At 38.9% G+C, this 24,559-nt stretch overlaps 1 protein-coding gene across 2 annotated transcripts in view; it reads left to right on the forward strand.

Annotated features, from left to right (window-relative positions):
• Positions 1-11,642: 11,642 nt before the first annotated feature.
• Positions 11,643-24,559, forward strand: part of STAM2 (signal transducing adaptor molecule 2) — a 48,513-nt gene continuing 35,596 nt past the window's right edge. Inside the window, exon 1 of one of the 2 annotated variants that reach the window (XM_060016804.1) lies at positions 11,643-12,006. In XM_060016804.1, coding sequence (XP_059872787.1) covers positions 11,733-12,006 — 274 coding nt within the window. In that variant the 5' untranslated portion in view covers positions 11,643-11,732. The remainder of the gene's footprint in view (positions 12,007-24,559) is intronic. The other variant, XM_060016803.1, reaches the window with a different exon arrangement.

Raw genomic sequence — 24,559 nt, forward strand, 5'->3', positions numbered from 1 at the left:
GGCAACCTGTTTATCTTCTTTGGAGAAATGTCTATTTAGGTTTAGTGCCTATTTTTGGATTCGGTTTTTTGTTCTTTTGATATTGAGCTGCATGAGCTGCTTGTATATTTTGGAGATTAATCCTTTGTCACTTGCTTCGTTTGCAAATATTTTCTCCCATTCTGAGGGTTGTCTTTTCATCTTGCTTATGGTTTCCTTTGCTATGCAAAACCTTTGAAGTTTCATTAGGTCCCATTTGTTTATTTTTGTTTTTATTTCCATTTCTCTAGGAGGTGGGTCAAAAAGGATCTTGCTGTGATTTATGTCACAGAGTGTTCTGCCTATGTTTTCCTCTAAGAGTTTTAAAGTGTCTGGCCTTACATTTAGGTCTTTAATCCATTTTGAGTTTATTTTTGCGTATGGTGTTAGGGAGTATTCTAATTTCATTCTTTTACATGTAGCTGTCCAGTTTTCCCAGCACCACTTATTGAAGAGGCTGTCTTTTCTCCATTGTATATTCTTGCCTCCTTTATCAGAGATAAGATGACCATATGTGCGTGAGTTTGTCTCTGGGCTTGCTATCCTGTTCCATTGATCTATATTTGTTTTTGTGCCAGTACCATACTGTCTTGATTACTGTAGCTTTGTAGCATAGTCTGAAGTCAGGGAGCCTGATTCCTCCAGCTCCATTTTTCTTTCTCAAGATTGCTTTGGCTATTCGGGGTCTTTTGTGTTTCCATACAAATTGTGAATTTTTTTGTTCTAGTTCTGTGAAAAATGCCATTGGTAGTTTGATAGGGATTGCACTGAATCTGTAGATTGCTTTGGGTAGTATAGTCATTTTCACAAGGTTGATGCTTCCAATCCAAGAACATGGTATATCTCTCCATCTGTTTGTATCATCTTTAATTTCTCTCATCAGTGTCTTATAGTTTTCTGCATACAGGTCTTTTGTCTCCTTTGGTAGATTTATTCCTAGGTATTTTATTCTTTTTGTTGCAATGGTAAATGGGAGTGTTTCCTTATTTTCCCTTTCAGATTTTTCATCATTAGTGTATAGGAATGCAAGAGATTTCTGTGCATTAATTTTGCATCCTGCTACTGTACCAAATTCATTGATTAGCTCTAGTAGTTTTCTGGTAGCATCTTTAGTGTTCTCTATGTATAGTATCATGTCATCTGCAAACAGTGACAGTTTTACTTCTTCTTTTCCGATTTGGATTCCTTTTACTTCTTTTTCTTCTCTGATTGCTCTGGCTAAAGCTTCCAAAACTATGTTGAACAATAGTGGTGAGAGTAGGCAACCTTGTCTTGTTCCTGACCTTAGTGGAAATGTTTTCAGTTGTTGACCATTGAGAACGATGTTGGCTGTGGATTTGTCATATATGGCCTTTATTATGTTGAGGTATGTTCCCTCTGTGCCTACTTTCTGGAGAGTTTTTAATATAAATGGGTGTTGAATTTTGTCAAAAGCTTTTTCTGTATCTATTGAGATGATCATATGGTTTTTCTTCTTCAATTTGTTAATATGGTGTATCACATTGATTGATTTGCATATATTGAATCCTGGCATTCCTGGGATAAACCCCACTTGATCATGGTGTATGATCCTTTTAATGTGCTGCTGGATTCTGTCTGCTAGTATTTTGTTGAGGATTTTTGCATCTATGTTCATCAGTGATATTGGCCTGTAGTTTTCCTTTTTTGTGTCATCTTTATCTGGTTTTGGTATCAGGTTGATGGTGGCCTCATAGAATGAGTTTGGGAGTGTTTCTCCCTCTGCTATATTTTGGAAGAGTTTGAGAAGGATAGGTGTTAGCTCTTCTCTAAATGTTTGCCATGGGCTTTTAAGATAAACCTTAGTATTTTTCTTAAAAAAACATACACACATGTGCACACACAGAATTTCCTGAATTTGTACCTCTGTTTTTCTTCTCCAACCCTTTTAACATGATTTTTAATGTTATTATCATTTGTTTATCCCTTACTTTTCCAGGTTATCTTTTTCTTTTTTTAAGCTTAATACATTTTTTTCTAGTGACAAATTTTTATTTTTTAAATTTTTTATGTTTATTTATTTATTTATATACAGTATAGTAGACCATGTTATCTTTTTCATAAGCTGATTTTCAAAATGATTTTTTTCTATACTGTCCATACATAGTTTCTCTTTATTTTGCTAAGGATTCAACCTATCCAATTTGTGAGAGTTTAGTTCAAGATAAAATTTCTTAATTACAATCGGAAGCATCCCAGACACCAAAATTTGTTAGGCTAACTACCCTCAACTAGGCAACTAAAATATTTTAAATAGCTACATACCAAAATACCATTGGTCTATATTCCACCAACAGTTGGTAATTCCCTTTTTCCTGTGTATTCTCTTCCATTAATCAATCATTTTCATAAATCACTCTCCTCTTCTAAATATAACTCATTCGAGAGCAGTTATATAATTTTCATGCCCCCATCATCAACTCTTTTTTTAAAAAATTTATTTGTTTGTTTGTTTTTTTGGCTGCATTGGATCTTTCTTGCTGTGCACGGGCTTCTCATTGTGGTGGCTTCTCTTGTTGCAGAGCACAGGCTGTAGGCATGTGGGCTTCAGAAGTTGTGGCTCATGGGCTCTAGAGCGCAGGCTTCGTAGTGGTGCATGGGCTTAGTTGCTCCATGGCATGTGGGATCTTCTTGGACCAGGGTCGAACCCGTGTCATTTTTTTTTTAATTTAATTTATTTTTGGCTGCGTTGGGTCTTTGTTGCTGCATGCAGGCTTTGTTGCTGCTAGGTGTGGCAGCGGGGGCTACTCTTTGTTGCGGTGCGCGGGCTTCTCGTTGCGGTGGCTTTGCGGGCTTTAGAGCGCAGGCTCAGTAGTTGTGGCGCATGGGCTTAGTTGCTCCGCAGCACGTGGGATCTTCCTGGACCAGGGCTTGAACTCGTGACCCCTGCATTGGCAGGCAGACTCTTTTTTCTTTGCCGTACGCGGGCCTCTCATTGTTGTGGCCTTTCCCGTTGCAGAGCACAGGCTCCAGACGCGCAGGCTCAGCGGCCATGGCTCACGGGCCCAGCCACTCCGCGGCATGTGGGATCTTCCTGGACCGGGGCATCAACCCGTGTCCCTTGCATCGGCAGGTGGACTCTCAACCACTGCGCCACCAGGGAAGCCCAAGCAGGTGGGTTCTTAACCACTGCACCACCAAGGAAGCCCCAGCAGGCAGATTCTTAACCACTGTGCCATCAGGGAAGTCTCCATCATCAATTCTTGCCCCTATCACTAATATTTTGTAAATAGTAGGCACCCAATGTTTAACTAAATTAAATGGGAAAAATGTAACGTACCTGAAAATATGCTTTTATTCATTTTGCAGGAGTGGGGAGAATAAAGTAACACAAAAGTAGAATAGAAAAAGATAAGTAAGTATTTTATTGGATATTTGGGCACTTCTTTCAGCCAAATTGGTAGTGGGAATTGGAAGGTGAGAAGAATGAATCAGAGAGGTAAAGGACAAGTAATAAATCAAACAGGGTTACTCAGTGTGTCTTAGTTCGTGCTGCTAAAACAAAGTATCAGAGAGTGGGTAGCTTATAAACAACAGAAACTTATTTCTCACAGTTCAGGAGGCTGGAAGTCTGAGATCTGGGTGCCAGCATGGTCAGGTTCTGGGGAGGATCTTCTTCTGGGTTGCAGACTGCTGACTTATTGTACATTCACATGGCAGAAAGAGAGTGTGCTAGACTCTCTGGCCTCTTCTTATAAGGGTACTAATCTCATTAGTGAGGGCCACACTCTCATGACTTAATTACCTGCCAGTGGTCCCACTTCAGAATACCATCACATTGGTGACTAGATTTCAACATATGAATTTGGGGGAGACACAAACATTCAGTCCATAATGCAGTGTTTACATATTTTAAGTAATGGGCTATTTGCCTTGGAGGGGCACAGAATCAAAAACCACACAGATCCTTATATTATGCTCTTGGGGAGTTACAACTATTGCACAAGATAGGTCAGAAGAATATTAAGTGCTAAGTAGTGCAGTGTTGACCATCTGTTCAACAAAAGTTTCAGAGAAGTGAAAGACGTGAATTGTGACCAACTGAGGAATGCTTCTTGAGAAGATGGGTGTTGAATTGGGTCTTAAATTTACAGATGTGAAAAATGAAAAGAGGTAAAAGATGAAGATAGGTGAATGAAGAAAGCACGCATTTCTAGAAAGGGAAGTATCATGAGATACAAGTAATACAGACAAAAGACACTTCTATTTCCTTCACCTGATTTTCACAATGTTTACTAGTGCTAGCTCCGTCTTAAATGCTAGCCACTAAGCTACATGTGGCTATTTAAGTTTAAATTAATTAAATGAAATAAAATTTAAAATTCAGACACATTTCAAGTGAGCAATAGCCACAGATGCCTAGTGGCTACTAAATTGAACAGTGCAAATAGAAAACACATCTATCATTGCAAAACTTCCTTTTGTAAATGCTACCGAGCACATACTATATGAAAAGCTCTCATGATCCCATTGAATCTTCATAGCAAACTTATGAAGTTATACTTACAAATAAGAAAACTGAGATTCCTAGAACTTAAGTATTTTCCCAAAGTCACATAGTCAGTGGCAAGGCTGTGAAAATTCACCTGACTTCAAAAACTGATGCTTTAAGCCATGGAAAATAAGGTTATTGGGTAGGGAAAAATGAGTTATTTACCACAGACAGTGACAGCCCAGATTGAACTTTCTGTGGCAGGCAAATCCAGTAGGTTCTTGAGGGAACAAAACCATAAAGGTGGTGTTTCAGGATAATTAAGTTGTTTTGTGGGCAGGGATAGGCTAGCCCATATGATGTCTTTAAAAGAAAAAGGCTCCCTCTCTGGGAGAGACGTAGCCTTATGGGTTCATGACTCAGTTAACAGAGCATGAAGTAGATCCCAGCCCCTTCTATTGGGTGCCCTTTCTCAAAGGGAAGAATTGGAAGGCGTGGAGGAAAAGAGAGCGTGGGATACAATAGAGGTGATGCCAAAGGGAGGGGGTGGGTGGACAGCAAAAAGAAAGTTTGAAGACAGAAGTGAAACAATTAGGTTTTTAAAAACTGGAAAAATAGAAGCAGAGTTAGAGCTTATTCTAAGGTTTCTAGTATGTAGGTCCAAAACACTGTAATGCCTATGATAGAAAAGAGAGAGAAAAAGAGAGCCAACTTCTGGTTTCTGGTCTAGAATCCAAGAAGCTTAGGAGTTGTCACTCTGGTCCACACAATAAGAAAAAAAAAGCTGACCTGAAAATCAACAACTCTTTTTAGCTCCCTCAGAGATCTGAGGTCACAGGGCAAACTGCTGCCCCCAAAGTTGGAGAGACAGACAGGCAGCAGAAGCCTCTGCTGGAACAAGTACTGGGGTAGGGAAACCTGAACTGTGATTGATGAACTGCTGGAGGCTCACTGTGGATAAGTCTGAGAGTTAAACACTTCATGAGGACCCAGTAACAGGGAGGCCCCCCCATTATTGTAAGTTTTACCTCTAGGAGCCCTATCAAGTTCCCACAAGGAAGATCAGAGAAAATCCCCTTGTGCTTCTGGCAGGGGCAGGAGGAAAGTAGCCATTCTGAAATAAGCCCAGAGCATTCTATTCTTTTTAAGGAGGCCTGACCTCAAGAGAAATTATTATTTTAGAATCTGGTAAAACCCTAGATTCTAACCTAAACTAGGGTTTTACCAGAGCCTAACTAACTAGGGTTTCACCAGAGCCTAACCAACCTGGCAGAAATTAAGCCAGGTTGAAGAAATGTCTAACATCCCTGCCATGTCTGAATCTAGTTCTGATGCTTGCTCTTCAAACTGTTTTGTTTTCGTTTTTGTCTTTTAGTATGCTTTGTGAGTTTTGGTTAAAAGCCAGACATGATATACTGGGTAAAAGGAACTGAGGAGAATAGGCCTTTTGTGTGAAGTTTTATGTTTACCTGGGTAGGGTTTAGGTTGTGCTCCACACAAGATTTACTAAATCAGAAACTCTGCAGTGGGGTCCAGCAATCTGTGTTTTTAGCAAGTCCTCCAGGTGGTTCTGATGCCAAATGTTAAGAACTACTTCCGTAGCATCACAATTACTAAGATCATGGTAAATTGGAGTTGGGTACAGGTAGAAGGGCATGCACTGGCTTCTATAATAGCTCTAGCATTTGAGAGAGGCGAAGACAGTTATAAAAACTGTGGAATTGGATGGCTGTTGTTAATTACTGTTAATGTGCTTCAGGAAGGAAATAACAAGCTCAGGTTAGCCAGCTCTCTACTTAAGGCATCATGAAGTCTAGGAATCTTCTATGGCAGCCTTTAAAGAGAACGTCAGAACCAGGTTGCCTTCGAGAAACGGTTGATTCTAAGAATGCAGCAGAGAATACACAAGATGAGCCTAGAGCATCTTATAGTACCAGGAAAGTAAAGAAATGCTAAAAAAAAATAGTAACACATCAAAGGGACATAGAAGTCAACTGAAAGAACTCCCAGTGACCAAAGATGGAACACTTTGAGCAAACGCAAACAAGAAAAGAGCAAAAAAAAAAAGTATTATTGGGTTACAACTCAAAGTATAAGATAAATATACATGAGTTCATACTGCTATAAACAATTTAATAAATGGGTAAATAGGATAAAAGAGACAAATTTTCCTTATAGAAAAATTCCAATAATATACTTAGATATTCCCCTCTACAGAAGGTAAAGCTTAATGCCCTTCCTTCCCCTTGAGGGTGGGCTAGACTCAGTGACCTGCTTCCTAAGAACAGAGTAGGGAAAGGGAAAAATATTAACTTTTAAGTGGAGGAACTTGGCAAATGCTACATTTACTAAGTGCTAAAAGTTACCATCACCAGATATCATGTACTCCTTACAATAATGTGATAAGGACACTCTACCTCTGTGAAATACTTTCCAAAATCCTACAACACCCATCTAATCATGAGAAAGACATCAGACAAACTTAGATTCAGAGACAATCTACAGCATATCTGGTCAGCACTCCTCAAGACTGTAAAGGTCATGAAAAACAAGGAAAGACTGAGAAACTGTCACAAACCAGAGGAGACTAGGGAGACATGACAACCAAATGAATTGTGATACTCTGGTATGCAGAAAAGGGTTAACATAGCAGGCCTGAGACCACTATCCTTAGAAAGGCCTGCTTGCCACACCACTATATATAAAGTAAATCAACAAGGATTTACTGTATAGCACAGGTAGCCATATTCAATACCTTGTCATAATCTATAATGGAAAAGAACCTGAAGCTGTACACCTGAAACTAACACAGTATTGTAAATCAATTATAGTTAAATTTAAAAAAGCAATCAGAAATGATCATGCTAAGTGAAGTAAGTCAGAAAGAGAAAGACAAATACCATATGATATCACTTACATGTGGAATCTAAAATACAACACAAATGAACCTATCAATGAAACAGAAACAGAATCAGGGACATAGAGAATAGACTGGTGGTTGCCATGTGGGGGGGCGGTGGGAGAGGGTTGGATTGGGACTTTGGGATTAGCAGACGCAAACTGGTATATATAGAATGAATAAACAGCTAGGTCCTACTGTATAGCACAGGGAACTATATTCAATATCATGTGATAAACCATAGTGGAAAAGAATATGAAAAAGAATGTATATATGTATAACTGAGTCACTTTGCTGTATAGCAGTAATTAACATGACATTGTAATTCAACTATACTTCAATAAAAAATAAATTAAAAAAAAAAGGAAAGTCCTGCTTGCAAAGTTGGCCCTTGACTGGCATCTGGGAACTTAGATTTTGGGAGAGTTCCCACAATTTCCCTGATAAGAATGGCTCATGGTGTCTAAACTGTACAAACAATGTGGTTTATGCTGACCACCTGCTTTCCTTCTGAGAGTCTGGAAACATGGGTGCATGTTAGGTAGAGGGTGCCTGTGTGACTAGACCCCGGTAAAAACCCTGGGCATTGAATTTGCAATGAGCTTACCTGGTAGATGACATTGTTGTACGACTCATTGTTGGAGGATTTAAGCACGTCCTGTGTGCCTTCCTTGAGAGAGAACTCTTAGAAGCTCGCACCTCCAGACTTTACCCTATGTGCCTTTTCCCTTTGCTGATTTTGTTTTGTATCCTTTAGTTGTAATAAAATATAGTCATGAGGATGACTATATGCTGAGTCCTATGAGTCCCAATGAATCATTGAAACTGGGGATGACCTTGGGGACACCTGGCACACCTGGATTGGATCCTGGAAAAAAAAAAGGAGGCCATTAATGTAAACATTGGTAAAATCCAAATAAATCTGTGGTTTAGTTAATAGCAATGAACTAATGTTAGTTTCTTAGTTTTGACAAATATACCATGGAAACGTAAGATGTTAACAGTGGGAAAAAGGGCTGAGGGGTAAATGAGACCTCTCTATACTATCTTTGTATCTTCCTTGTAACTCTAAAATTATTCCAAAATAAAAAGTTTATTTAAAAAACACTCAAACTGAATGCTTTGGAAATTAATGAAAAATAACATACCACTCATCCTAAAGACACATAGAGAAATTATCCAAACTGAAATACAAAGAGAAAAATGAGAGAAGGAGAGAGAGAAAGAGAGAGAGAAAGCTAGCTAGCTTTATTTGCTATGGCCAGAGGGGGGGCCAGAGGGACGGATTACAATTAAAAAAAAAAAATCAGACTCAGGACCTGATTGTGAGAGTAGCAGAATTTAAAAGAAGGTTGAATTCATAACCCATAGCATAATGTAAAGTCAGGACTCTGCAGGGGAAAGAATGAGACCCTGAGACCTAGGATGATGGGGATATCTGGGTGGATACTCTTGAGAACTTTGAGCTGATAGATTCACCTCAGTCCTCTGGACTGACAGAAGTGGTGTGCTTGCCCCTGCTAGAGGATAGTGACCTCCCTTTGCCCGAAGACCATGGAGAAGCCTCATCTGAGGAAGATGCCTTCCAAAATGCTACTTTCCCTTTCAAGATTTCCCTTTTGATCCAGAAAGAACCAAACCACTGCTTTCCCTGCTGACCTCAATCCTTATTCACTGAAGTATTGGGAGGAGGTCATGTTCATTAATCTTTTGCGAGGGAGAAAAAGAAAAAAAGATTTCCCACAACCCCCTTCAGTTTTTCTAGACCAATAACTAGAGTCAAGTTCCATCAAGTCTTGACTGGGGAAGCACTGTCACTGTTTTGGAATAAAAAGGGTTATTCACCAAATACGGACTGGCAGAGTTGGAAGAACATACCTGAGGATGGATCTTGGTGTATGTTCAGAGAAAGTGGTGTGAGGTAAGGATGTAGATTTGTTGACTGTAAACCCAAAATAATAATAACAACAACAAAAGCCCCTAAAGAGACAGAATTTAACTGAAATTGATGAGATTATTTTGTTATCAGGGAGACTGGGGCTCAAAAGAGGTTGTACAACAGAAATTTTGCACACCAGAACTTGTGGGCTGCCACTGACATATCTTTTACTTCTTCAATAACTTCATTAGGTGAAGTAACAATGAACAATCTTTGTATCTTCTTGTTTCTAACACAGGGCCTGGCTCTTAGTGACTATTAAAAATTTTGTTAACTGGATTCACCAAGAGACTGAGTATATGCACAGATGAGTAAATACCCATAGATTGTTTTTGTTTGCAGTACGCGGGCCTCTCACTGCTGTGGCCTCTCCCGCTGTGGAGCACAGGCTCCGGACGTGCAGGCCCGGCGGCCATGGCTCATAGGCCCAGCTGCTCCGCGGCATGTGGAATCCTCCCGGACCAGGGCATGAACCCGGGTCCCCTACATCGTCAGGCGGACTCTCAACCAGTGCGCCACCAGGGAAGCCCAACCCATAGATTCTTGAACATGCTTGCTATTAAAGATGTGGAGGAGCTAAAGGAATCTCTTCAAAATGTGAATAGTTTCCAAAGACAAATCCTCAGACCTTTGTTCTTATCTCAGTACAATCTCCTCTACAATATCTCTTCTTCAAATACTACGTAACTCCTAAACTGTTCCACTGCCTGGTCTGCTTCTTAATATATGTCATGCACACTGCTGTCAGATTACTATCTGGAAACTCTTTTTTGTGTACTCCTCTGCTGCTCAAAATCTTTAAATGATTATCTAGTGCCTTATGTGATAAAATTAAAAATTCTTAGCTTGCTCCTTAAGGCTCTTCCCAATCTGTTTCCTCCTATCTCTATCTACCCTTGTTTTCCATTCCAACACTAAGCCTTAATCCTAGACAAATTCACCTAGAAAGTCTCCAAACATATCTTGAACATCCTAGGTTCAATGGTTTTTGAAAATCAGCTCCTTTCACCTGCTGATGTTTCCTCCTTATTTGTGAACCTATCTTTATGATATAAAATGCAACAACCTTTCTGAACTATTCCATGTATAATGGTTCTCTCTCTTTTGTATCAAGTCTTTACACAGAGGTTGTAAAATGGTCTTGTTTAGCCCATTATTAAAAATGTTGAAGTAATTCTTAACATTAAAAAAAATCATTGAGGGATTCCCTGGTGGCGCAGTGGTTGAGAGTCCGCCTGCCGATGCAGGGGACACAGGTTCGTGCCCCGGTCCGGGAAGATCCCACATGCCGTGGAGCGCCTGGGCCCGTGAACCACGGCCGCTGGGCCTGCGCGTCCGGAGCCTGTGCTCCGCGACGGGAGAGGCCACAGCGGTGAGAGGCCCGCGTACCGCAAAAAAAAAAAAAAAAAAAAAAAAAAATCATTGAAAAACTGGAAGCTCTAGTAGAGCCCACACTTAAACAAATAGCTTAAGTTTACTGGTAGCTGCCATGCACTGTTTGGTTGGATTTGAAAAGTATTTACTGAGCACCTATTACTTGCTGGACACTGTTTTAGATGCTGGGGGTACAGCAGTGAACAAAAATAATCATGGAGTTTATAGTCTAAAGAGGAGAGACAGAAAACATAATTCTATATTAGGAAGTGATAAATGCTATAGAAAAATAAAACAGGGTTTAGAGGGTTTGGGAGCGTGTGGGTGGGAAGGGTGCTTGCACTTACACACTCATTTCAATACCTGGCTGTCTCCGATGGGAATTTGAGTTTGTGACCGCGATTGCATATCAGAACCGTCATGTATTGTCACGTATATGCTATACACTGTCCCCATAAAACTGTCAGCAACTTGAAGGCAGGGACGGTGCCTCATTCGTCTCTGGATTCCCAGAGTCGAGCAGTGTTTTCAGTGTAAGAGCGCGATGTAAAGCGAAAAGTGAGGAGTCCCGATTTCCACGGTGGTTAATTCTGGCGGGGTTTAGGCGCCGAGGAGAGTGTAACCCCAGAACCGCCAGGAGCGGAGCCAAACCTTTCGCCGACTCTCGAAACCAGTGAGGCTCCATCCGTTTCCAGGGCAACGGGACTGTGACGCGAACGTAGCCGCGGGCCCTCAGCCGCGTGGGACTAGCCCATATTTTAGGAAGGAACTAAACTGGAGAGAACTTGGCCGTCGGAACCAGCAGCCCTACGCAGGGAATCCCAGAACACCTCGCCCCCTGCAGAACTGCCGCCGGCATTGCAGCTCCCGGTTCTCTGGCGTCGCCAACTTATAGGCTCGACAACTTCCGGCCCTGAAGGTCCCCCCTCCATGGCTTGCCGGGGTCCTAGCGATGGAAAGGTGGCCTCGGCGGCCGCCTGACCCCTACGGGGGCTTCGGATCAGGGCTGCCGCCTCCTCTCGGAGGGCGGCGGCTACAGGGCCGCTGAGAAGATGCCCGCAGCTGGTGGGACCTCATACCGGGAGGAGAGGTCGGGGCGGAGCGCAAGGGCGGAACGCGGACCTGGAGCTGGTCCGTCAGGCAGGAGTGGGGCAGGTGCGGTGGCGGAAGTGCCGGACGCGACTGGAGCCGAGCCGTCTAGGAAGCCGGGGCCGTGGGTACCCCAGCCCGGAGCAGCTGCAGAGCCTCCGCCTGACCGCAGCAACTTGGGCTCGGGCGCCGGCGAGATGCCTCTCTTCACCGCCAACCACTTCGAGCAAGATGTGGGTAAGTGCTGGGCCGGGGCCCCAAGCCGTTGTTTGTTGTGCTAGAAAGTGGGCGGTGGCGACTTCGGGGACTGGAAAGCCTAGCAAAGGGGGAGGAGGGTGCGGCGTCGCCGCTGCCTGGCAGCCGGGATTTTTCTGGGGGCAACCTCGGCGCGTCCCTAGCTGCCAGGGGAGTGTCCCCAGCCCACCTGAGGTTGGGGACCCCGAAAGAGGACCGTTCCCCTCGCCAGGCACAGGAATAGGGAGGAGCCTGGGGTTCTCTGGAGACCGGACTAATTGAGCAATTGCGGAGTTGATGACACAGAACTTCCAGCTCCCTCTAGAACTGGTTGAGTCTTGTGTCCCCCCCTCCCCACTCCCCCGCCCCGCGGTTAAAAGTGATGCAGCAGACCCTGTTGTCTAGGGCAGCTCAGCACTTAGAGACTTCAACTTGCCCCGGTTCAATAAGAAGAACCTATTTTATCTCGCTTATATATAGATGCGTCCAACCCTTGATCGCACGGCTTCAGGATTTATTTATGATAGTTGGAAGTGTTACACTATCCATGGATAGTGCAAGTGCTATAAGGTGTTCTGCCTTAGGGTATGGAAAGGAAAACCCCAGGATTTCAAAACAGTCCAGAACACCTGTTTTACTTCTTGGGGGGTCGTCAGTGACTATGGAGTGAGAAAAAGATGGATTGGGCATGAGAACTCTTAACTTGTGGCTTTAGAAAAACAGTAAACCAAGCTGGCTAAAATAAATATTTTTGTAGCAGTAGTTAATTCTAGGTAGAGTTTTAGGATTTAGTGGAATGAAAAAAACACATGGCTGCAAATTGCCAGTTATACAGAATATTGCACCTGTTTCATAGTTACAATTTTCTAATTATGGGGAAAGTCTAGAAAGTGCCCTATTTTGGTATATTATGTGATTCCAAAAATGTGTTCAGAAGTCAAATATGATGTATAAGTACCTTCCTTTCGCAGAGAGCTAAAAAACTATAGATTTTGATCCTTAGATAGTCTTCAAATATGTATTTCCATAATTTCATTCAACTTTTTTCTTGGTAGTTTAACATTGCCGACTGCTATAAATCTAGGAAGCATAATGTTGAGGTTCACAGCGTCTGCTTTTGGAACACCTAATGATGTCTTCCTTTGCTGCAGTGAGACCTTCACTTTTTATTGTTGTGAAGACTTTCATTTTGTCATAGTGGAAAAAAAAGGCAAAATAGAATAAGACAAATGATTTTCAAACTTAACAACTGTGGAACTCTTCAAGGGAGATCTTTCCTGGCAGCCCATTGTTTTCTGATTGACAACTTCTCTGGTGAAAGTAAGCCAAGTTGCTTTTCTAAACCTCCCCCTCAGTGTCTCCTGAGGTTCCTACATGGTTTAGTGGATCACAGTTTAGTTCCACTGTAGTAAAAGAAGCACTGCTGTTCAGACAAAAAAAAAAAAAAAATACTGTGTATAGATTATTTCATGGGCAGTGCCATCAGCCAAAACTTCAAGTACTTACTTGTTAACTCAAGTATAACTGACTGAAGTCAGTTTCCAAAAGGCAGTTTAAGATAAAATAGAAAGTTTGATTGTAACCTCTTTTAGGCAAGTGGTTGGAATTAATAGAAAAAGTGGCATGAAATACTAAGGATTTCAAATTGGCTTTATACATCTATCATAGAAGAAAAATTATATATTGCACTTTTCAAAACTTAAAGCCCCTGTTAATTTGAAATACAGTAGTTAAGTAATATGACGATCAAGTCATTGTTTAACTTGAGATGCCCACAGGAATGTTCCTTTGCAGTGTCATTGTCCTTTTCATCTTTCTTTGATTCAGTCAGATTTTTATTACCATTGTTTCTTTTTTGTCATAGCTTTGTTTACCTTTCATTCAACAAACAGGCTTTGAGTGATTACTGTGTGTCAGACAGTGTGTATCAGACTTTGGGAGCACAAATTTAATAAATAAACTGGGTTCCCTCAAGGAACTCTCAATCTAATGGAGGACTCGTACACACATAAAAAGATAATTGTATTTTTCACACCATATTACGATACTAGAAATACAGGAGATGCTTTACATTCTCCCTGTATTTAAAACAATCATCTTCCCTGAAGAGAAGACAAGGACCTTCAGGCAGACACTTTATTTGTAAAAGTGTTGACACTATCCTCTCTCTTCCCCTGCTTTCCTGATAGCACTTACACCTGCAGGAAGTGACCATCTCTTACTATATGTATGGTTTGGTCATTTTTATAATTAACTGTAAAGTTGAAACTACATTCCTTTGGTCGATGCAGTCTCATCAGAGGGTGAACAGTGTTTCTGACATCATTCATGTGGGGAAGAAATCCTTTTCTCAGACCCTGAGACTCTGAGAAAAGACTGTAGTGACTCAAGATGTCTAGGAAGGCACTCATAAGTTGATGATGGTATATGACTTGTCAAATGGTAGCCGGCCAAAGGCTAAGAGGTAAGGAACTCTGGCAAATTCCTGTTTTTTTTCTTTTTTTTCTTGGAGTCAGAACCTACAAATCCTGAAAGGTATGCTAGGTATGGTAGCATTAGAGCTCTTTAAATATTTATTGGATCGCTTCTCAGCCTTTTGATCGGCTAAGATCAAGTGTAAATATTTATTGGATTTCTTCTAATATGGGTTTATTGTTTGTTTTCTTGAATAAAATTCCTTTGAAGCTGTGCTGAGAAAAAAAGAGAAAATATCCACACACATCCCCCCTCACCCCGGCCCTGATTCTTATCTTGAAGGGGAGTGTAGGTTTCCTAAGGTAGAGAGCTGGTTTGGGGCAGCCTTTTTAGGAGATCCCAAGGAGAAAGTAAAACGTGAGGGACAGAGCCACAATAGGAAGATTTAGTGGCAGTGTTAAAAGGGCAGACAGATGTCATTTCCTTACATCCTGTACCGATTTTTCCAGTCTCATTACATTGATTCCTGAGTCATGGATGTCTGTTCTGCTCCGTAACCCCAGTTCTTATTTCCGTGTCTTTTTTCTCCTTACTCAAGCCAGGCAATCTTTCTTGCCAGTTTCTGTCTCTGTGCCGTTTACTACTATTCACTGATAGATTTTTGCTTTTTTCAGCAATACTTGGTATCTCCTTTCTTAAAGATAAACTTACTTGTGTCCCACAGAGCTGAGCTCAAATTCTACTTCTACAAAAACTCTTTTCACACAGTGGATTGAAGTATGAACTTTATCTTAAAAGGAGACTTTTCCAAGTAAAATTTGAATGCATGTATTGCTATGTCTTTGGCTTGTGTTTGGTCAAATAACTTGACAGTGAGTAGCTTGGAGTTTTTGATAATGGAATCGTTTTCTCCAATGAAATTTTACAAGAAACCCTAATATAAAAATAGATATTGGGCTTCCCTGGTGGCGCAGTGGTTGAGAGTCCGCCTGCCGATGCAGGCGACACGGGTTCGTGCCCCAGTCCGGGAAGATCCCACATGCCACGGAACGGCTGGACCTGTGAGCCATGGCCGCTGAGCCTGCGCGTCCGGAGCCTGTGCTCCGCAATGGGGGAGGCCACAACAGTGAGAGGCCCGCGTACTGCAAAAAAAAAAAAAAAAAAAAAAGATATTGATGGCACTCTGGTAATACAAATTTACTTTATACATTTAAATATATTACATTTACATAGTCATTAAGGCAATTCTTGAACACATGAGGTTGTTGCAAAATATTAAAATTAAAAAAATTTTGGTTTTAGGTGAGAATGACAGCTGTAACAGCCAGTTTTTTTCCTATACTTTCTTTTGCTTACATGGTACCAAAAATTTCTAATACCTAGTCCTAATTAAAATAGTTACAAATTTTAATTAATATATTTTGTAATTTTTTAAACGATGAAAAATTTTTAGCATAAAGTACAGAATATAACATAAACTCTATTCCTGTCAGTCACCTCTGTCAAGTCCTAACATTTTGCCACACTTCATTCTTTTTTTTTAAAGAAAACATTCAAAATACAGTAGAAATTATTACTTTTATTTATTAGCTACCTGATAATCTTTTTCCTCTCTTCTCAGAGTTAAACACTCTAAAAAGATTTAAAAGTCTATTTTGTAATATATACTATACATACAAATATACTATATATATTGTTTTGCATGTTTTTAAACTTCATAAAAAATAATATTCTCTGTAGTCATTTGTAGCTTGTCATTTAGCATTTTTTGTGAGAGTTATTCATGTTGATGTTTGTAGCTTTAGTTCATTAATTTTAAGAGCTATGTGATATTCCACATTTTTTAACCCATTCTCCTATTAATGAACATGAAGTTTTTTGCAGTTTTTTGCTATCACAGACAACACTGCAGTGAAAGTTATTATCCACGTTTTCTTCTTCACAAGAGTGAGAGATTCTCAAGGGATTGTATCTTGAAGAGGAATTCTTTTTTAAAAATGCATATAGTGCAAAGTTGCAAAATGTTAAATAATACAGAATTGTTCTTCTAAGTGTTTGTGGGAGATTTTACTCCCACCAGCAGTGGAAGTGAAGTCCCTGTTGTTCCACAGTCTCACTAACGCTGGGTATTGTCAGACTTTAAAATTTATGCCAATTTGATGGGTGTGAAATAGGGCATTGTTTTCCATTTATTTCAGCTTCATTGCAGTTGAGCATCTTTTCATGTCTCTTGGTCAGTCTGTTTTCTTTTTGTATAAATTGCCTGCTCCTTACTTTCATGTACTTATTATTCTGTTGGATTATTTTTTCTTATTGATTTTTAAAGTTTCACATGCGTTCTCTACTAATCTTTTGTTGTTTATGTGAATTGCAAATATATATCCTTGTCTGTTGCTTCTTTTTGTTTTTCTTTTTGTGCTGCCTTTTACTATTAAGAAGATTGAAGTTTCGGTTTAGTAATATTGTCTTTCTCCCTTGATTTTATTTTTCTTGTTCAAGAAAAGCTTTCTCTCCTCCTTGAGTCTATAAGGATCTTGTTATGTTTTCTTCTGAAAGTTTTATTGAAGTTTTGATTTTCACAGTTAGGTCTTTAGTCCACCTGGACTTGGTCTTTATGTAAGGTCTAAGGAGAGATTTGATTGGATAGTCGATTCACAGTAGACAATTATCAGTTGCCTAATCACCATTTATTGAATTATCTATCCTTCCCCCACTAGTTTGGAGCACTTTCTCCTTCATATAGTAAATCCCTTTCCTTGTATGAGGTCTGTGTCTGTGCTTTCTGTTCTACACTGTTCTCTTTATCTATCCTGTACCAATACCACATTCTAATGCCATTGGCCTTTATAGGTGGTAGGGCAAGCCCCCTGTCTTGTTTTTCTTCATTTTTATACTCTTAGCTGTATTTTGCCTTTTTTCTTTCATATGGTTTTATTATCAGATTAGTAAAATCATAAAAGGGAATTTCTTTTATGTTCTTTTAGAATTTGAGAAGACATTGTAGTTTATATTTTTGATTCATATGCACTGATGATGTTGATAGTTAATAATACACTTTTTATTTCCTGATAATAATGTTTAGTTCTAATCTTACTTAGATTATATAGTTGACCCTTGAACAACTCAGGGGGTTAGGGATGCTGACCCCCTGTACAGCTGAAAATCCATGTGTTAACTTTTGACTCCCCCAAAACTTAACTACTAATAGCCTACTGTTGACTGGAAGCCTTACCGATAACAGTCAGTTAACATGTTTTGAAGGTTATGTGTATATCTACATATATTTTATACAATTCATGACATACTTTTTTCTTATTTTTTTTGATATTTCTAGGCTACCCGGTTTGTCTGCAAGTTTTTTCTAATTGTTACAAATCTCCAAAAATTTTTCCAATATAGTTATTTTTAAAAATCTGTATATTAAGTGGATCTCTGCAGTTAAAACCCATGTTATTCAAGGGTCAAGTGTAATTGTAAAGTTAGGTAAGAGAGCAAGAGGATGATTTTTCTACAAGTAAGTATACACATTCTACTACTGTCCCTTGAGGTGGAAGGGAAAGGGAAAGAACTTTTTTTTTTTAAATATTATTGCCTTATTAGGCTTTGTAACTTTACTTGATAGTGAATAAATGTTTGTACTGAGTATAGGGATTGAACCTAAGAAGGTCTATATGACAGATATCAGACATTGCCCCCTGAAAATTATTGACATTTTGAAGCCACCTACTTATTTTTAGCTCATATTACTTCAACTTCATATAAAAAATTTGTTGGTACATGGTGGTGTAATTTTAAGAATTTTAGCCATTCTAGTGGCATCTCTTTGTGGCTTTAATAAGTATTTATTTATCTAATCTTTAATATAGTTGTTCACTAAATTAATATCCTCTTTTTTGAAATATCTGTTTAAGTTTTTCACCCATTTTTCTTTTCACTTAATTTTCACAACTCCTCTTTTAAGCATGGCAGCCATTTTAATTTCCATTTTACAGATGAGAACATGGATTCAGATTTGAGTCAGAGCTGAGGTGAACTACCTAGCAACCTTAAGCTAATATGTAAGTTTCAGAGCTGGGAATAGAGAAGGTGGGTCTTCAGTGTTAGTGGGTGATGTGTGTACTCCACATGTGCGTAATGATTTCCTCAGTCTGCAGAGGTTATGTGGTCATCTGCCCAACCTAACTGCTTTTGATTCTCCATCTGTGATGTTTTGGCGTGTTAGTGGCTACTTTGAGACTCATTTTTCCTTTTCCCCAGCTCTTATTGTGTCTTGCACGTGAAGCTTCCAGATAGGTCTGTTAAAATAGAAATTATACTTACTACATTTATTCTTCTGCCCTGTTTCGTAATGTAAGGATGTTTGTAGAAAAGAGCATGCCTGTTCTGTGGAGTTGTGAGGGGGTATGGCTCTCAATGAACAGGATTACAGAGGGCATCTTGGGAGTATTAGACAAGAAGAAAGTGAACTTGTAGGAATGTAAAGGCTGGCTCTAGACCTTTTACCTTTTAAATAGATGATTTACAATATTAGAAGGAAGTAAAAGATGATTTTAATTTTGTTTCTTCCTTTTTCCTATCTGCCCAACTCTCTAAACTCTTCCTAGTCCCCCCACAAATGTTGGTGGTAACATGTGAAATGAAAAAAGAGTAGCAATCACTCTTCTGTATTCCACCAGAGCAAGAAGTTCTTAAATATGTACATTGTGTTATTAAATGATGCGGTAAATGGAGTTAAGTGTGGCATTGTGTCTGACTCTTTTCTTATAAACAAGAGTTGGTCTTGCATTTGTCCTATTCAGTATGTTTAAAATGTTCATGCATAGAGAAACTGAAAACTAACTTGTTGAAAGAGTTAATTTAGCAGTTTTGAACAAAAATTGCACCCAAGAGGCAGATTAATAGAAAATATGCCCTGAGCCAGACTGCCTAGACTGAAATCCCGCTTTTACTATTTAGTATCTGTATGATCTTGTGCTAGTTACTTTTCTGTCTCAGTTTGCTCATGTATAAAATGGGGCATCTTCATTGGATTCAATGTAAGTAGTTTAGCGTATGTAAAATACTTTGAAACTATTGTTATTTTTTTCTTTTTTAGTTAATTAATTAATTTATTTTTGGCTGTGTTGGGTCTTCGTTGCTGCGCATGGGGCTTTCTCTAGTTGCGGCGAGTGGGAGCTACTCTTCATTGCAGTGTGCAGGCTTCTCATTGCGGTGTCTCCTCTTTGTTGCAGAGCACGGGCTCTAGGCGTGCAGGCTTCAGTAGTTGTGGCACACTGGCTCAGTAGTTGTGGCTCGCAGGTTCTCGAATGCAGGCTCAGTAGTTGTGGCGCACGAGGCTTAGTTGCTCCGTGGCATGTGGGATCTTCCCGAACCAGGGCTCGAACCCGTGTCCTCTGCATTGGCAGGCAGGTTCTTAACCACTGTGCCACCAGGGAAATCATTGTTATTGTTTTTTAATTAATTATTACCTATCATTCATTACTCAGAGCTGTAAGTAGGCTTTCATTTTAGGAAAAGTAGAATTTATATTACTGTTTTCTCCAGAGTAAACTGAAGATTTGTATCAATAAAAATTTTACCCAAACAAATCAAAGCATTAAATGGGGAGGAGGATTAAATGAGAAAATGTATGTTGAACCCAAGTACTCTAAAATGCTAAGTGTGGTTGTTGTCATTGGAGTCAGAGAAGCAGTGAAATATTTATAATCTGTCAGTTTGAAGTATTGGGCGTTTAAATATTTTAATTTAACTACAGAAGAATTGTGTGGTCTAGAAATTTAATAACAAATATGTATTTAATAGTGTAAACATGTAAGATTTCTAAACTAGAAGAAATTGGCTGTTCTGTATTTTCAAGTAATTGTTTAGTTTATAATGAATTGGTACAAAGAAAAAGCATTTTTATATCTTTAGTAAAAGCTGTCAGCTATGGTTTCCTGTTAGATACCAAAATGAATTTTACTTATTTACTTGCTTTCCATTTTCTAGTTTATTTCTTCTTCTGGGAAAAAAAATTTTTTTTTTTTTTGCCAGTTTTCCCCTGTTCTTCTACTATAGTTTTAAGGTATAAAAATAATTGTTTAAAATTAATACATAAGAAGTAATTTTTCCTCTAAGATCTAAGCATTGCTTTAGTCATAGCCCAAGATATTGATATATAGTATCCTAATTATAATAAAATTTTATGTTACCTTCTGTTATAGTCTTAATTATATGTTGTGATTGTTAATGTCCATGTGATTGGCTATTATGTTTGATCTAATACAAATACAGTGTATTCAGAGAACACACTGAGTCTGTTGTCCTAGATTATTTCTAGGTGTTGGTAGTTTTGTGCACATTTGAAGAAATATTTAAACTCTGCTTTAATGTACAGGCAGTCTTCACTTTACGTAATTCCAACATGCATGAATTTAGTTACCATGTGTAATTAATTAACAACAATTCCCCAACAACAAGTCTGTAATAACCTGAGCATAGAGCCCAACTGAGCCTGCTTAGATTTTGAACTACAGAACTATGAGCTAATAATGGGTGGTGTTTTAAACCACTAATTTGCATTTGTTACATAGAAAGTTTAAAAACTTAATATACTGAGACTCTTCAGTTTTCTTAAATCTTTTTTCGCTGTTCTTCAAATTTGATAACTTTTGTTGACTTTTCTTCATGTTCACTAACTTTTTTTTTTTTTTACATGTTCAGGTTTGTATCTGAGGTTATATTAACTGTATAATACTGAAACTTTCTTTTTTTACCAAATGACAACCATTTCCTCCATTACTCAAAACTGTATATGAACACATCCCATAGTAGTTGACAGTTAGGACTTTTGACTTAATTGCATTCATTCACTTGCTCATTCATTCATTCTTCAAACATTGAGTAGTCATTTTAATTTCCCATAGATTGTGCTTATGTGTTTCCTTTCCCATGATAAATTAACTTTTGAGTAAGGATCACTTTTTAAAATTTTCATTTATTTTTTGGTACAGCAAGTTCTTGTCATCCACTTTATACACATCAGTGTATACATGTCAATCCCAATCACCGAATTCATCACTCCACCACCACCCCCCCCACTGCATCCCCCCTTGGTGTCCATACGTTTGTTCTCTTCATCTATGTCTCAATTTCTGCCCCGCAAACTGGTTCATCTGTACCATTTTTCTAGGTTCCACATATATGCGTTAATATGCGATATTTATTATTCTCTTTGTGGCTTACTTCACTCTGTAAGACAGTCTCTAGATTCATCCACGTCTCTACGAATGACCCAATTTTGTTCCCTTTTATGGCTGAGTAATATTCCATTGTATATACGTACCACATCTTCTTTATCCATTCGTCTGTCGATGGGCATTTAGGTTGCTTCCATGACCTGGCTATGGTAAACAGTGCTGCAATGAACATTGGGGTGCATGTGGTTTTTTTTGTTTCTTTGTTTTTGTTTAATACAGCAGCTTCTTATTAGTTATCAATTTTATACACATCAGTGTATATATGTCAATCTCAATCACCCAATTCAGCACACCACCATCCCCACTCCCACGTGGCTTTCCCCCCTTGATGTCCATACGTTTGTTCTCTACATCTATGTCTCAACTTCTGCCCTGCAAACCGGTTCATCTGTACCATTTTTCTAGGTTCCACATACATGTGTTAATATATGATATTTGTTTTTCTCGTTCTGACTTACTTCACTCTGTATGACAGTCTATAGATACATCCATGTCTCAACAAATGACTCAATTTCGTTCCTTTTTATGGCTGAGTAATATTCCATTGTATATATGTACCACATCTTCTTTATCTGTTCGTCTGTCGATGGGCATTTAGGTTGCTTCCATAACCTGGCTATTGTAAATAGTGCTGCAGTGAACATTGGGGTACATGTGTCTTTTTGAATTACGGTTTTCTGTGGGTATATGCCCAGTAGTGGGATTGCTGGATCATATGGTAAATCTATTTTTAGTTTTTTAAGGAACCTCCATACTATTCTCCATAGTGGCTGCATCAATTTACATTCCCACCAACAGTGCAAGAGGGTTCCCTTTTCTCCACACCCTCTCCAGCATTTGTTGTTTGTAGATTTTCTGATGATGCCCATTCTAACTGGTGTGAGGTGATACCTAATTGTAGTTTTGATTTGCATTTCTCTAATAATTAGTGATGTTGAGCAACTTTTCATGTGCTTCTTGGCCATCCGTATGCCCTCTTTGGAGAAATAACTATTTAGGTCTCCTGCCCATTTTTTGATTGGGTTGTTTGCTTTTTTAATATTGAGCTGAATGAGCTGTTTATATATTTTGGAGATTAATCCTTTGTCCATTGATTCGTTTGCAAATATATTTTCCCATTCTGAGGGTTGTCTTTTCATCTTGTTTGTAGTTTCCTTTGCTTTGCAAAAGCTTTGAAGTTTCATTAGGTCCCACTTGTTTATTTTTCTTTTTATGTCCATTACTCTAGGAGGTGGATCAAAAAAGTTCTTGCTGTGATTTATGTCAAAGAGTGTTCTTCTTATGTTTTCCTTTAAGAGTTTTATAGTGTCCTGTCTTGCATTAGGTCTCTAATCCATTTTGATCTCTAATCCATTTTGAGTTTATTTTTGTGTGTGGTGTTAGGGAGTGTTCTAATTTCATTCTTTTACATGTAGCTGTCCAGTTTTCCCAGCACCACTTATTGAAGAGGCTGTCTTTCTCCATTGTATATCCTTGCCTCCATTGTCATAGATTAGTTGACCATAATAGGTGCGTGGGTTTATCTCTGGGCTTTCTATCCTATTCCATTGATCTATAGTTCTGGTTTTGTGCCAGTACCACATTGTCTTGATTATTGTAGCTTTGTAGTATAGTCTGAAGTCAAGGACTCTGATTCCTCCAGCTCTGTTTTTTTCCCGCAAGACTGCTTTGGCTATTCAGGGTCTTTTGTGTCTCCATACGAATTTTAAGATTTTTTGTTCTTGTTCTGTAAAAAATGGCATTGGTAGTTTGATAGGGATTGCACTGAATCTGTAGATTGCTTTGGGTAGTATAGTCATTTTGACAATATTGATTCTTCCAATCCAAGAACATGGTATATCTCTCCAATTGTTGATATCATCTTTAATTTATTTCAACAGTGTCTTATAGTTTTCTGCTTACAGGTTCTTTGTCTCCTTAGGTAGGTTTATTCCTAGGTATTTTATTCTTTTTGGTGCAATGGTAAATGGGAGTGTTTCCTTAATTTCTCTTTCAGATTTTTCATCATTAGTGTATAGGAATGCAAGAGATTTCTGTGCATTAATTTTGTATCCTGCAGCTTTACCAAATTCATTGATTAGCTCTAGTAGTTTTCTGGTGGTGTCTTTAGGATTCTCTATGTATAATATCATGTCATCTGCAAACAGTGACAGTTTTACTTCCTCTTTTCCAATTTGTATTCCTTTTATTTCTTTTTCTTCTCTGATTGCCATGGCTAGGACTTCCAAAACTATGTTGAATAAGAGTGGTGAGATTGGACATCCTTGTCTTGTTCCTGATCTTAGAGGAAATGCTTTCAGTTTTTCACCATTGAGAATGATGTTTGCTGAGGGTTTGTCATATATGGTCTTTATTATGTTGAGGTAGTTTCCCTCTGTGCCCACTTTCTGGAGAGTTTTTATCATAAATGGGTGTTGAATTTTGTCAAAAGCTTTTCTACATCTATTGAGATGATCATATGGTTTTGATCCTTCAGTTTGTTAATATGGTGTATCACATTGATTGGTTTGCGTATATTGAAGAATCCTTGCATCCCTGGGATAAATCCCACTTGATCATGGTGAATGATCCTTTTAATGTGTTGTTGGATTCTGTGTGCTAGTATTTTGTTGAGGATTTTTGCATCTATATTCATCAGTGATATTGGTCTATAATTTTCTTTTTTTGTAGTATCTTTGTCTGGTTTTGGTATCAGGGTGATGGTGGCCTCGTACAATGAGTTTGGGAGTGTTCCTTTCTCTGCAATTTTTTGGAAGAGTTCGAGAAGAATGGGTGTTAGCTCTTCTCTAAATGTTTGATAGAATTCACCTGTGAAGCCATGTGGTCCTGGACTTTTGTTTGCTGGAAGATTTTTAATCACAGTTTCAATTTCATTACTTGTGATTTCGTCTGTTCATATTTTC

Source organism: Delphinus delphis, chromosome 7 (assembly GCF_949987515.2).
Source record: "Delphinus delphis chromosome 7, mDelDel1.2, whole genome shotgun sequence".
Taxonomy (NCBI): Eukaryota; Metazoa; Chordata; class Mammalia; order Artiodactyla; family Delphinidae; genus Delphinus; species Delphinus delphis.